We start from the raw sequence: 14,686 nt of genomic DNA, 5'->3' as shown, positions 1-14,686 counted from the left end.
ACCAACTCCTTACAGACAGTACATATCTTTAGCATGGACACATTTCTTGCGGCAACATATCAGAACAATGGTGATCACTAAAATGTTAGCTGATGATAATGCTTCACAGGGTATAATCATGATGTTATTTACTACAGAGGACTATTTAAAGGGAAAAATTATGCAAAAATAACCCACACTTCATCGCATGTCTGGGGCATATCAAACCACACAAATAACACCACCCAATCTGTTTTTTTGGGCTGTCGCGATAAAAACAAGCCTTTTTCATTTTCCTTCTGATGTCAAGTGGAGGGACTTTAGGATTGTCCCTCGCCTGAATCTCTCCAATAATAGAACTAGAGCACATTTATCTGAGAGCGAGAAGGCAAAGTTAAACAGAGTAAAACAGACACAAAATGAGCAAAACTGAAAGGATACATGAATGGAGAAGAAAAAGAACTGAAGGAAAAATGACTAAAAACCAGAGCTTCTGCTAAAACCAGCTGCTCTGAACAAGTGGGAGAACAGTGCTGTGGTGTTTGGTCCTTGTGGTAGTTTGACCAGTAAATGGCCCTTTTTGCAGATGCTAATTACACTCAGAAATGATATAGAAAGGCCTCATCACTGTTCACCTACATAACTCATTCTACACATGGGCTCTTAGGATTGAATAAACAACTAATAGTAGTGTGAGTTACTTCCTGACCTACCTTTCCAGATCCTGTGGAGCCAGCCACAGCCAACATTTCCCCCTTCTGCAAGTGCAAGCTGATGTTTCTAAGGACAGGAGTTACATAGAGGTTGGTGAAGAAGAGTCCATCTCCGTTCTGATAGCCATTTGCCTTGTTCTCCTGTTTAATTTTCTCGAAGAGCTCCCCAATACCCTGAAACAACATACAACTGTTACTGAAAAAACTATATCACCAAGTCTTAAGAAGAAATATCACTAAAAAAAAGTCACAAAAAGTGATAGAGACCTCAAAGATGGATTTGAACTTGATTAGCAAACATTATATTACACTACACTACTTCTGTGCATAATTAGTGTATATTTTGTTACATTTAATATATCTCCTGGCTATTTATCCATCCATCCATTATCTGTAACCCTTATCCAGTTCAGGGTCGCGGTGGGTCCAGAGCCTACCTGGAATCATTGGGCGCAAGGTAGGAATACACCCTGGAGGGGGCGCCGGTCCTTCACAGGGCAACACACACACTCACTCACTCATTCACTCACACACTCACACCTACGGACACTTTTTGAGTCGCCTATCCACCTACCAACGTGTGTTTTTGGACTGTGGGAGGAAACCGGAGCACCCGGAGGAAACCCACGCTGACACGAGAACACACCACACTCCTCACAGACAGTCACCAGGAGGAAACCCACACAGACACTGGGAGAACACACCAACTCCTCACAGACAGTCACCTGGAGCAGGAATCGAACCCACAACCTCCAGGTCCCTGGAGCTGTGTGACTGCGACACTAACTCCTGCACCACCATGCCGCCCTCCTGGTTATTTAGAATATTTCATATGTAATTAGTACTACCCCACTGTAGAGTGATTACCTGTGCCTCACCACGAGCATTTCAAGCATAAATGTCCTGAAATCAAACATTTCTGACTATCAAAGAAAGTACATTATGTCCTGATCCCAGTTACTGAACTATATTGTCGGTGTCCAACTAAAAACATGTATCTCCATTTTTGTGGATTTTTAGTTTTTCGACATCATTTGAACACAGCAGCGGTTCTTCACATCGTGTGAACATTTCATGATGAATGAACCAATAGAAATGCAAATTTAGTTGGAAGAAAATCATTTTTCATTCACTTCCATCTCCTATAAAGTTACTATTTTGGAAGATACGTGTTTTTAAACGGACAACAACGATATGTTCCAAAGTTGTTAGCTCTTAAATGTTTACAAGACTCCCCTTTCACATTCTGTAGTGATGTAAACATTTAAGAGCTAACACCTAACGGCACAGCTGAGGCAAACACAGGTTAAAGTAATAAAAATACAACAAATTACGGCTAACATACAGCACATTTACAAGAAAACTCAATAGCCACCAAATCATAACCTGTTAATAAGAAAACACTTGCTATTAACAGGGACCTGGGGAAAAAGGTTTTGAAAATAACTGAAACTGTAGCTGGCATGCAGGACAAAATGAGAGAACAGGTGTAGAGCCGGGGATAATAAACTAGGAGACTATGGAGCTCCCAAGTGTTAGCCCTATCATCAGTGGACCTATATTTCAACACCTGGGAATGCCTCAGCCGTCTGAATGCTCTTTATGTGAGTGGGATTGCTAACGGTTCAAGCTAGCACAGACACCAGTCAGCAGATGTGTAAGATGTGGACAGTTCTCTTGCGGCAGTTCAGTGGCACTGCATGGAAAATCGGAAAAGAAGCCAAGAGTCGGCCTCACGTGCCTCAAAGGAAGCACCTGTTCGCTTTGGTGGCACTGTTTGTGATCAGGGTGTGATTTTTCACAATAGTGAGTTGGAGAATATTGATCAGAGGCAACGTTACTGAGAAATTTGTAAAGATCATATGTAGAAAAATAAGTGAAGAATCAAAAACACGTGTTTGGTGTATAGTATTGATTTTTTTCAGGGTCTTTGCTGTGGAATTATACTCAGATTTCAGTGGCTTATTCCCAAACCAGGTTTTTCACACTTCAGGAACCATATATTGACAAGATGAGCTCCGCCCCTGGCCATTGGCGCATTTTTACTGGAAGTGGACAATGTAAACTACTCAGGAGTAGATAAATGGGAGTGACTTTGGTTTAGTCATTAACCTCACTCAGTCTTTGTTAGTTGTCAGTGATTTATATTGGCTTCCATTTCAAATTCAAATGTGGCCAGAAAAAAAGGCAACAAAACACAACAATTAGCCTTCTCCTCCCCTCATAAATCCCCCCCTCACAGCAAAAGCAGACAGGCTGGGAATCACACCATCGCACCCTACACTGTTATTCACACAGAAATGATTTTGACTTCTGGAAATAAGTTAAATATAATAATATATTTAAGAAATAGTTAATGCTTTCTTTTATGTTTGAAGGGTATTTTGTGACAGTGGAGGCTTGTGTGAGATAATAAATCATCTATTGACGTTTTTTATATGTGAATTTCATAGCACTACAAACACAAAACATCAGTAGAAGGACAGGTCCTTAAGAAAAAAACAGTCAAATGTACCTCATCCCAGGAAGCTGTGACATTTTCAAGTGTCATGTCTGTAATACTCAGGTCATAACCCATAATCTTGTATTCTTCCTTGCTCAGAAACTCCTAGAGGACACATTGGGCAATAACGAAATTATACAGAAGAACAGTCACATTTTAGATACAGTTTGAGACGTACACAGTTACTTCCTGCTGTATTTCAGAAGAGAACAAATTGTTAGAAACTAGTACAAAGGATATATGGTCTTCTGGGCACTTTGATCCGTTCTGACCCACAGCAAAGCAGGTCACGTCTCTGCCAGTTCTGTATCTGTAACTATGCTAATGTTACAAAGAGACTGGCAGAGGCACAGGCAGCTCTCAGCTACGCAACTACCCTGTAGGTACAAGTGAGATATTTCATAGCAGCTCCTGTTGTCAATGTCTTGGACACATTTTACAGAAGATGGGCAAAAATCCAATTCAATCAAAAGAGATACTGTCATGTGCAACTCAGCTTTCGTAAATGAAGTTTATTTAACACACCCCACTTAAAAAACGGCTGAGATATTTTACACAATTAGAAATAAATGCAACAATATTCAAATCATTTAAATCTTATATTTATTTAAAATAGGGAAGTGTTTACCACTGTGTTTCATCACCTCATCCTTTAACAAGACTCTGTACATATTTGGGAACTGAGGAAACCGGTTGCTGTAGATTTGAAAGTTGAATGTCAGGATTTCAGCTGCTTAAAAATGTTGGGATCCCCTTTAAAGGGTTTTTCATTTCATAATGCACCAGTTTTTTTAATGTGTGACAAATCTGGACTAGTTTAGCACCCAGTCTTTTATAATATGGAGCCATGCTGTTGCAATCCATGTAGAATGTAGACTGTCATACTGAAATGAATAAGGTCTGGATATCAGCATGTTGCTCCATACCTGTATATGTCATTCAGCATTAACGGTGCCTGCACAGGAAGGTGCTGTTGTCATTAAATGGGCATATATATTTATTTGCAGATCATTTCACGTTTTAATTTAATTTTGCAATAGTTTTCCTGGAATTGGGGTTCGTATTCCCTGTACTTTGAAAGTGTGTGAGATTATGTGTCCTCAGGTGTTAAATGCATGATAAGAATAAATATGGTTCAAGTGTTAAACTTAATCATTACCTTTAATAATTACCCGAGACAGAGAGTACTTCCCTGTTTCCATGTAACTGAATCTTCCTGATATTTTGATGGCATTTACATTGATTTGACAGAAACTTGCAGTAAAGCAGTGATCAGTTCCCAGCCCAGTCATTCCAAAGGCAAAGCTAAACCTAAAAATAATGAGTTTAATTCACACAGCCGACTGCTTTTAAAGGCACTGACCTCGATTTTCCAGATGAGCCGAATGGTGTCATACCACATCTGGATGGAAGCAGGCAGCTGCCGGGTGACGGTCATGCGCAGCACCATGCAGTAGGAGAGTGTGGTGAAGATGCGTCGCACCGTGATGCCCGTGGTGAGGGCTTGGGGCACTACTGCTGCTGAGATCACCCAGATGGCAGAGAAGAAGTAAGCAGCACTGTAAAAGTAGCGCAGAGAGCCGATCTTCCTGGTCAGCTTGACCTCATCCCTGCAAGCACGAGATGACAATGTATGACCACATGTGAAACGTAGGTTAAATAGTTTTAAGAGACAAAAATAATTCAATTTATTTATTTTATTTAATTACACACAGAGTTTTCTGGAATTAAATCACATGCATTTCATAGTGGACTGAGCATTTCGTTACAAGAAGTACGCTACATCAAAGTTTTCAAGTCTCAGTCAAGCTTTAGAAACACAAAAGCCCTGTAGGGGCACAGTTAAAAATACACCCACAACAAATCAGGGAACCGTGCTCCGTAATCCAGAGCTGCCCTTCAGATTTATTATGGAGCAGCATCCCCACCGTTCAAACAGCAAGGTATGGTCGTTAGAGCCAACATTTACCACATAGAAAAGCAATTATATAAGTCATAACCTCACATGATATAAACGATCTGTTATGGTTCTGATGTATGGTGTGGTTAATATTCTTTTTGTCACATTTTCTCTTACTGTCTGATATTTTTGATGATGGTCTCCATGACCTCCTCCCAGCCATAAGCTTTGACTGAATGCAGGTTCTCCATGATCTCTGAGGTCAGAGCCAGGCGCTTGTTGGTCAGCAGCACCCTTTTTGCTCTAAATAAAAAGAGGAGAGAAAAGAATAATTAGTTTGGATCACTTTTTTTGCAGTGTCCTTGTATTCAGACATTATTTTCAAAAACATTCATTCATCTTCTTTAATCACTTCACCCTTTTAGTGTTGCAGTGGAATCACTGGGTGCAAAGCTAGAACTGAAATCAGAAATCAGACTGAGCCACTGTCAGCAGCTACAACAGCACGTTCATGAGAAATGCTGAAGTAAATAGAAATGTGGACAGCACGCTTCCTGAGTTTAGCCGAAAAGATACCAGAGCCGAGCGTTCCTCTGTAGTGACCATGACCTACCTAGCAGTCTTGTTTACATTTCTCAAAAGCACAAGGAAGCCGAGTTCCTGATTACAAGCGTGGATCAGAGCTACCTGTACAAACTTATCAAAGAGCTTGACCAGTGGGAATCACTGCTGGAATGTGTTTTACTAGGTGCCATGTAGTCCTTTGATGGAGAGGCAAAAACCCCCAGTATTAAAGTTCTCTTTACTTTACACTCTCAATTTGATTTGTAAAGAACATGCACTGATATGGGTTCAAACCCTGCCTTGGGTCTGTGAGGATTGTGCTGTGTTCTCCCTGTATCTGTGTGGGTTTCCTCCAGGGGCTGGGGTTTCCTCTCACAATCCAAAAACACGTTAGATTGTGTAAAACTGTTTGGACTGATGCCCTATCCAGGGTGTGTTCCTGCCTTATGCGTAATGATTCTCGATAGGCTCTGAACGCACACTGATCTGGAACAGCATTTACAAAAAATAATGAATGAATGAATTAACTAATTAATGATCAGAAAATGTGGAGTTTAACAATAAAAGCAGCAACAAAACAAACAAAAACAAAGCTGCAAATACATTATAATATGCTCAATGTTAAATTGATTCTCCCAGTGATATAAAACAAGACATTTAAAATACATAAACACACCCACAACACTAATGCATAGAGGGATACACACGGAAAAGAGAGGACTTACTTGTAGGGACCCATTTTATGGGACAAACAGGCCTGTATGACTCCTAGTAGTGAGATGGCAGCAAGAGCACACAGGCTATTGATTTCAATGAGCTCCCAGATGAGCCCCACACACAGTATACACTGCAGTGGAGAAATCCACACATAGTGGGCCATGCCCAGGCTCTGTAAGACAAACACAGTATCAGATGAAGGTTCGTTGTACAGAGTTCAGGTCAAAACAACTGTATCCAATGCAGCAGCAGCAATCGTTACGAGGACCACAAGATTCATGCAGATGAATCACATTCCCAAAAGTACACTTAGAACAGTCTGAGATATAAATATAGCCGGACACTGTTGTGGAATGACCTTCCTGATACAACTTGTTTAGTTGCTAACTAAGTGGTAGTTATAAAAGCCCAAAGTTAAACATTTTGATATTAATAACTGAGCTGTCATTTAAAATCACACAACAACAACAACAACTTAGGAAACAGATAATATTCCACCTCGAGAATGTGCTGTAACTCACACGTTTGTCATACTGTGTGAAACTGTTTCATGCTTTTCTATCTCTCATGTCTAGACTACTGCCATGTCCTCTTTACCCGATTACCTACAGAGATTATTGACAGGATACAGCCGGAGTATCCAGAGTATCTCTGCTTGTCTGTTCCTCCTAGAAACAGTTTTAAAGTTGTTTTCAATGGCTTTAAATCTATTAAACTCTATGGTATGAAGGATCACTGGATTAGGAACACTTACCTTGTTTCTGCACTCACTGTCCATACAAGAGCTCTTTGTAGTTCTTCAATAACAAACTATAGTCCACCTGTTCCTTTGCATAATTCTTTTATCCCCAAGAACCCACAGGACCACCACAGAGCATTTATGATTTGTGCGGTGGATCATTCTCGGCGCTACAGTGACACGTACGTGGTGGCGATGTGTTAGTGCGTGTTGCAACCGCCATCAGTGTCACTGCTGAACTGAGAACAGTCCACCAACCAAAAGTATCCAGCCGACAGTGTCCTGTGTCCACTGGTGAATAAATTGGACGACGACCAGCACAAACTGGGAAGGGACAGATGAGCCACAGTCTCTAACTCTACATCTACAAGCTGGATCAAAGAAGACAGTGAGTAGACAGTGTTTAAAAACTCGACCAACGATGCTGTGTCTGATCCACTCACACCAGCACAACACACAGTAACACACCACCAACACATTAGTGTCACTGCTCATTAGTGTCCCGATCATAGCTGCAATGTGGGTGTCCTGCCCATTGAAATGAGACAAAGTATGCAGAGCACTGGGTGGACTATGGTTTGTAATTGTAGAACTACAAAGAGATCCTGTATGGTCAGTGGATCTGAGAGTGTAGGAACAATAGTGTAGCTATGGCTGTGTATATTAAAATATATTATATTTTGTTGTTGGGACATGTTTGTTTTCTGACTCTAAAAATGTATAACTTGCATTCCACTCACTCCATAAGATTATGAATGAACTAAATGAAGTTCGGTCCACTTCTCTTAACTAGGGCAGCACACAATCTCTTGAAGCACTTGCCCAGCACCTAAATGCAAGATATCAGGCCTGTCCTCAAATACATTCACCTACAGACCAGCGAGGTCTGGTGTGAGTGAAGAAGGGGATACATTTCTCTACAAATAGTGGCACTCGGATCACATTCTCTGCCTCACAAAGAGAATACAGTGGCATTTTGGCCTCTTGGAGCACACACAAGGAAGGCAAAGATCACATATGTTTATGGTAACAAACAGTTCCTCACACCCACCACATTTTATACAGGTGATAATTGCCTCTGAGCACTTGCAAAGTGTATCCACATTCAGCACCCTGGTTCAACCTCTGTGAAGAGTTCCAAAGTTCAGTCCTTCCCTCGTCTGGGATCTCACACATGGAGTGATGACCATCCACCATTGTAGAACCCAAGGCTGTAGTCACAGTATAGGACACCACCCCCCCCCCTCCCCTCCCATGGCGGCGCTGACTAGCCAATCAGCAGGCTGCCCACTCACTAACCAATCAGAACCCATTCCAGTGCTTTTAGTTTCTCTGAGTCAATACAAGCCACGGGTTCAGCTTTGGGCTCTTTATTAAAGAGATTCCTTTCTCTGTGGTTTTATGTCAGGAAACACTTCTAAGATCTGCCTTAGGCTCCTTAACATTGTTCCTGTGATTTTGTTCCAATTTTCTGTTCCACCCTAAATGGTGCCACAGTTACGTTCGTGGGCCTGCATAATTTAAGAAGGATGGGACAATTTGGATAAATCTGACCAGGTCTTTCTGTCTTTTGGTCTACTTAACGTTTTGGGTTTTTTTTGGGGTGCGCGTGATAAAATGTAGGAGGATGTCATTGGATAAAGTGTAAATACAGCCTGGAAAAGAGAAAAGAGACACAAGCATATTGCTGGTCATACTTGCCTGATCAAACTTGCCCAGGTTGGCTGACATTAAGCTGACCAGCTGCCCTGTGCTGATCTTGTCTAAGACTCGGCTGGACAGTTTCAGTGTCTAGGGTGAAGAGGGAGAAAAACTTGAGCGACCACAAACATCTAAGAACAAGAACAAGAAAAGACGTAACCCAGTCTTACTCAGTACAGAAGAATTAGGGCAAGTCACCTTCTTGTAAATCAAGCTGAAGAGGGCAATGCGGATCTGCATGCCCAAGTGATGCAGCCCAAACATGGCGGGCTGTAGCAGGAGGAAGCGCGCGATGAAGAGCAGGCCCAGCCCGAATGCCAGGAAGTAGCCCTGCTCCCGCTCAGGCTCGTGAAAAGGGTCAAACGAGGCGATGATTCGGCCCAGGAGCTGTGGCTGTACAGATTTTGTGGCTTCCTGCACAAAAAGGTAAGTTACGTTGAGACTTCTTTCAATACCGTTATGTAATTAATTCACAGATCAAAAGTCAAAAAAATAGTAGGTTTTCAGTAAGAGGACAAAAATATAAATGAGTTAATGTAGCAAGCGATTCATTACTGATTCAGTTCATTAATATCATTCATAAGCCAGACTTTTCCAGTGGAATTCCCCAGTATAGAATGGGCTTATTACATATTATCAAAAATGTTTTCCTGTGACATATACAACCTGTTTTCCACAAGGGAACACATAAATAACATCACAGCACTGTCCTCTCCCTGTGTAAACAGCCCTGTTCAGAGTGGCCTGGTTTAAGCGCCTGTTCCTTTAAATGAGAATGAGCCACACACACCTCACACACAAGCGAGCAGCAGCATCGAGCTGGGTTCATTCATTTTACCTAGGTCTCATTATTGTGTGTGTTTTACGCAGTTTAACCCCACCTTTCCACATGGGCGTGATCTGAAATACTCAGATGAGGAGGCAGGACAGACCCGTAGTCTTGACGTTTTTGGTTGTTTTGTTTCACAGTCTGAATGTTAGAAGGCTCCAGATGCCCCAAATTTAAGGACAAACACTTTAATCCATGAAGTGCATGTCACACGATTGGTTTTAAAGAGAGTATTTCTGTTACTCTGTATAGTTTAATACAGGGAGCAGTATGCCCATTTGAACCACTCTGTCAGAATACCACCATCATTAAAATGTGAGCACTGAACACCCCACTGCCACATTTTTACATAGAATGTGTCAGTCTCCAAGAGCTATAACAACAGGAGAATTGCTCCAGCGGTGGCTACCTAAAAGGCAGGACATTTCCCTCTAAGCTAAGGACACTGCTAAAGTCACACAAAGCTGTGAACTGCTGAAGGAATCGCCCGACTGCACTGCTGTAACCCCAGTGAGCCAGCAATACATAACGTCAAGCTGACACTCACAGTACGCACCATAAATCTGAGAGATTTCTTCTATTCTGCTCTTGTACAGGCAGAAGCATAGCTCTTTGTTGCCACACGCAGAAGTCTTTGCATACCAGACTGCTTGAGAAAGACGGAGATGCTGCAGAGACTTACCCCCAAGTAGAGGAGGACTCCAAAGAACAGAAAGGGCCGAACGAAGCATCGAGACAGTGCTCGGAGGAGACTGGGCTTTTTCTTTGCCGAGATGACTTCTCTGTCCCATTCCCTGTACGCAGAGAGAAACAGTTAAACCTCCCTCCACATCCTCCTGTCCACATTGTTCAGGACCCTCGTGAATAACCAGGGTGATTTAGAGAAGTTATTAGCCGTGGAAAAGAGACGCTGACAAACCGGGGGAAGTTGGGAGATTGCTCTGAGCTCTTAATTGTATAAAAAGTTCAAATTCCCAGAAGGCCAGCATGTTCGAGGACTAAAACTACTGCCCACTATCCATCACTCACCAGGAGCCTGGCGGTTTAAAAGGTCATGTTTGATGCCCGTTAAAGGGGCACTGGCACCCCGAGCCAAGGCACTGCATTGTGGGCGAAGAGAAACATGGCATGTTAGGGACTTTATTGGAAGAAGTAGGATGGCATTTACCCAGAAACAACACATTAACACCGTGACTCAAAGGTGTGACATTTAGCCCCCGCTCGAGCAACGGGACCCTCCGAACCACTGGGAGATGCCACAGGAGCAAGGATGCATCCTGTTAGGAGCTTCACATTGTGTAAATCTGGCTATGCAAGAAATCGTATTGTTTAAGGTTTGAGTCACTATTCCAGGAGTTCCTCTCTCTCTGAGCGGTGGGTGTGATGTAGTGGGCAACCAACCCCATTTTCCCCAACTGGGAATGCAAGGCAGACTAAACCAGTAAGAGACTTTGGGCAAGACAGGGTTATTTTCCAAATGCTGTAATTGTAAATAAGTCAAATAAGACTTATTCTATAAATTAAGTGTTGCATAATAATCAGACGACTTCCACCAGGAATAAAACATACTGCTACACAAACTAATAACATAAGCACAAATCCACGGATATGACACTCTCTGGTGGGTAATGAATAGTTGTTTGTTGTTGTGAAGCAGGCATGGAAGGGTGTGTAGAAGATACAAACTTCTCCAGACGTTCTGCGAGCACATCCGCGGTGTCTTTTGAAGGAGCTTGATATACATCTGTTGGTCTTAGTTTCTCCCTGAAACCCTTTCGCATAATAGGGTTTGTCCACCTGCAGAAAGGTCAAAACGTAAGTGAGAAAGCCACAGGCATCTTGTTGTTGCATGCTCTGACTCATCTATTAAACAAGGAGGCTATAGTTTGCACCTGTTATTGATGTTAGAGCTGTTAGCAGACCTTCGTTTCGTCTTCTAATCACAAGGGTGGGTAGAAGCAGTGATTTTTAATCAGTTGCATGTGGTTCCTGAGTAAATTTACATCTGTGAGGACACTAATCTGCTCTTTAATCCTTTACATTTCAGTCATGCGTGGGTAATTACTGATTTAATTACTTTATAGGTTTATTTTCACCGCGATTCCGGGGTAGGACCCAGACCCACCACAATTTTCATGAAGGATGAAGTGGATACAGAAGATGAAGTCATTAATGAATGTTGTTAGAGGTGAGAGCTTCTCCACTGCTTGGTCTTATGGGGTTTATCGTTTTATTTTGGATCAGAAAGATCCCAAAGAGAGGGGAATAGCGTTGAACACTTTAGGATAATGGTCCTTTAAGAACCAGCTGCATGATTCATTACCAAGAGATTTACATTGGTACAACAGTGGAAACCTGGATGTCGGAAAGTGTGATTTAAGGTTTGAATACAATTTTTTCTCCATATATTCACTCGCTCACTATTTCTCACATACTCACTCATATGTAGAGATTGCTCCACAAGGGGGGGTTATTGTGCTTTGCATCCCTTACGTATTTTATCTCCACATTTTTTTATAGTATTCTTACTTTATAATTTTTAATTTACCATTTTTAAAAAATGTACTTATTTTACCATAATTTTAAGAGGTGTGTTTAATTGCTATTGTGAATCAAAAGCTATCTATTCTGAGAACAACCTAACGTTAACCTTGTTAGCATCTTTTTTGACTAAAGTGTTTTTAATATTTTTATAATCTTAGTATGTTTTTAACTTGAAGATATATCATGAATTAAATAAGCAGTCACTGCCACGGTTGAGTATTTCGCTTTGAAACTGTAGCGATACGATTATTGAACTTATTTAACACAGCTTTGCTTCGTCAGTTAGAAATGTTTCTGTGCACACAAATTTTTATTTGTCTCAAAACACAGATTTAGACAGACGGGGTTTCTGACATCATACACCAAAGTAACCAATCCCATCAATTTGTGGAGCGGGGCTTTTTCAAACTGCTGGTGAACAGAGGGCTAACTCCATATTCCTAGATCTGCAAGTAGTTGAATATTTAGCATTACTTTTAAACCACTTTTAAGGCGTTAAACTATTTTATTTTTGGAATTAAACGTCTCAAATCTGTTAATCAATAAACAAAGGTGAACTTTAAAAGAAGCAGTCACATAATTCTCTAGAAAGACCATAACTGGACTGGTTTTCACAGATAAAAAGAACTGTAGTCCGTTTGGAGGCTTAGCACTAAAAGAACATGTAAAAATACCGTGATATGTTTATTGTATCGTGATAATGATATTTTTACACATAGTGCCCAGTCGTATTTTTACTTCAGCTCGTGTTCAGACAGCTTTAGCCCCCTCCTAGTGTTATGTCAGTGTAAAGAGAAGTATTAATGAAAAGACTGAGAGGAAACAGTGTTGAGTTTGAGGTATTTGATGCTACACTTTGGATGAAAGCATGGTAGGACTCCTGTAACAGCACTTTTACAGACGGACGGACCTCTAAACAGCACGGGTTTGCTCAGAGTGAGCGGAGAACTGAACTGGAGCAGGTTCTTACCAGAAGAAGTATCTGGAGAGGAAGTTGGCCTCATCCACAGGTGACTTGTTCATGCTCAACGAGCCCCGGCGCGGGAAGCTGCTCTCCGCTCACATCAGCTGCTCTTTCAGCACAACTCCATACTCCCTCTCCCTTTCTCTCTCACACACTCCAGCATAGCCTCTCTCTCTCTCTCTCTCTCTCTCTCTCTCTCTCTCTCTCTCTCTCTCTCATTCACACTTTGGGGGCTCTCCGACGCTGTCCCCAGCCTCGAGTTCCCTCCCCCTGTCCAGCGTGTGTGTCCGCGTGTGTGTGTCCGTGTGTGTGAGCGTCCGTGTGTGTCCACAGCAGTGCGCGAGCTCTTCTGTGAGCGCGAGGCACCCGCGCGCCGCGCCTTTTAAACTCACGTGCGGCGCGGTGAGGAGACACGACACATAAACACGCGCAGACACAAGAACTGACCCAGGAACAGCGCTTCAGATCCAGTGGGTTTCTCTTTAACTCACAAAAAGTCAAACATTACAGCTTAAACTCCCTGTGTTTCCAAATACACAGGTGCGCGCGCCAGAGAGAGAGAGAGAGAGAGAGAGAGAGAAAGAGAATATGTGATTGAAATGTCTGTGGGTTACTCTGCACTGGGAGCTGCTGTGTAACCAAAAATTAATTCCTTGAATGTTCCAGAACACAGCCAATAAATCCCGATTCTAATTCAGGTCGAAGCAACGCACACTCTTAAAAATTAAGGTAACACTGTAGTCCATCTATTGCTCTGCACACTTTGCCCAATTTCACGGGTCAGGACCCCAGAACAGGTGTGATTTGGGTGGTGGATTACTCTCAGTGGAGCAGTGACACTGACCTGGTGGTGGTGTGTTAGTGTGTGTTGCGTTTGTATCAGTGGATCAGACACAGCAGTGACCCTTCGTTGTCACTGCTGGACTGAAAATAGTCCACCAACCAAAAGCATCCAGTGTCCAGTGTCCACTGATGAAGGACAAGACGATGTCCCGCAAAACCTGTGAGCCATACTGTCTCTGACTTTACATCTACAAGGTGAACCAATGAGGGAGGAGTGTCTCACAGAGTGGACAGAGAGTGGACACCATGTTTAAAAACTCCAGCAGCACCGCTGTGTCTGATCCACTCGCACCAGCACAACACACAACAACAGACCACAACCAAAACACGCACAGTCACACATCACATCTATATATGTGCTTATATAATGCCTGAATTAACAGTCAAACGTTGCTTTGAAATAATTCCGCACACACACTAAATAACACACATCTCAGGCACAAAAAATGCTTTTAGAAACCTAAACTAGGTCTATAGCATTTCCCAAATAACCAACAGCTAAAGTTGTAAATAAGATGCACATGTTTAAAGTTTTGGTGTGATTTTCTGAGGTTATGGTTGTTTTTAATTTTTAAATAAAAGAGATTTGGTTCCACAAAGATTTAATTATATGACCAATGATGAACACATAAAATATATAAATTATAAACTCTATTAACACACAGCTCCAGGGACCTGGAGGTTGTGGGT

The 14,686-nt window shown here is 42.0% G+C and overlaps 1 protein-coding gene across 2 annotated transcripts in view; it reads right to left on the bottom strand.

Moving 5' to 3' along the window:
• The window catches only part of cftr (CF transmembrane conductance regulator), a 35,967-nt gene extending 22,560 nt beyond the window's left edge, over positions 1-13,407 (bottom strand). The window contains exons 1-10 of one of the 2 annotated variants that reach the window (XM_066685129.1): positions 13,160-13,407; positions 11,332-11,442; positions 10,328-10,439; positions 9,015-9,230; positions 8,817-8,906; positions 6,385-6,548; positions 5,273-5,398; positions 4,559-4,805; positions 3,208-3,300; positions 693-866 (exon numbers count right to left, since the gene is read on the bottom strand). In XM_066685129.1, the coding sequence (XP_066541226.1) occupies positions 693-866; positions 3,208-3,300; positions 4,559-4,805; positions 5,273-5,398; positions 6,385-6,548; positions 8,817-8,906; positions 9,015-9,230; positions 10,328-10,439; positions 11,332-11,442; positions 13,160-13,212 (1,386 nt within the window). In that variant the 5' untranslated portion in view covers positions 13,213-13,407. Of the gene's footprint in view, positions 1-692; positions 867-3,207; positions 3,301-4,558; positions 4,806-5,272; positions 5,399-6,384; positions 6,549-8,816; positions 8,907-9,014; positions 9,231-10,327; positions 10,440-11,331; positions 11,443-11,537; positions 11,661-13,159 lie in introns of those variants that run through there. The other variant, XM_066685130.1, reaches the window with a different exon arrangement.
• Between the last annotated feature and the right edge of the window lie 1,279 nt (positions 13,408-14,686).

Source organism: Hoplias malabaricus, chromosome 11 (genome assembly GCF_029633855.1).
Source record: "Hoplias malabaricus isolate fHopMal1 chromosome 11, fHopMal1.hap1, whole genome shotgun sequence".
NCBI lineage: Eukaryota > Metazoa > Chordata > Actinopteri > Characiformes > Erythrinidae > Hoplias > Hoplias malabaricus.
This window is presented reverse-complemented; position numbering and strand designations above follow the sequence as displayed.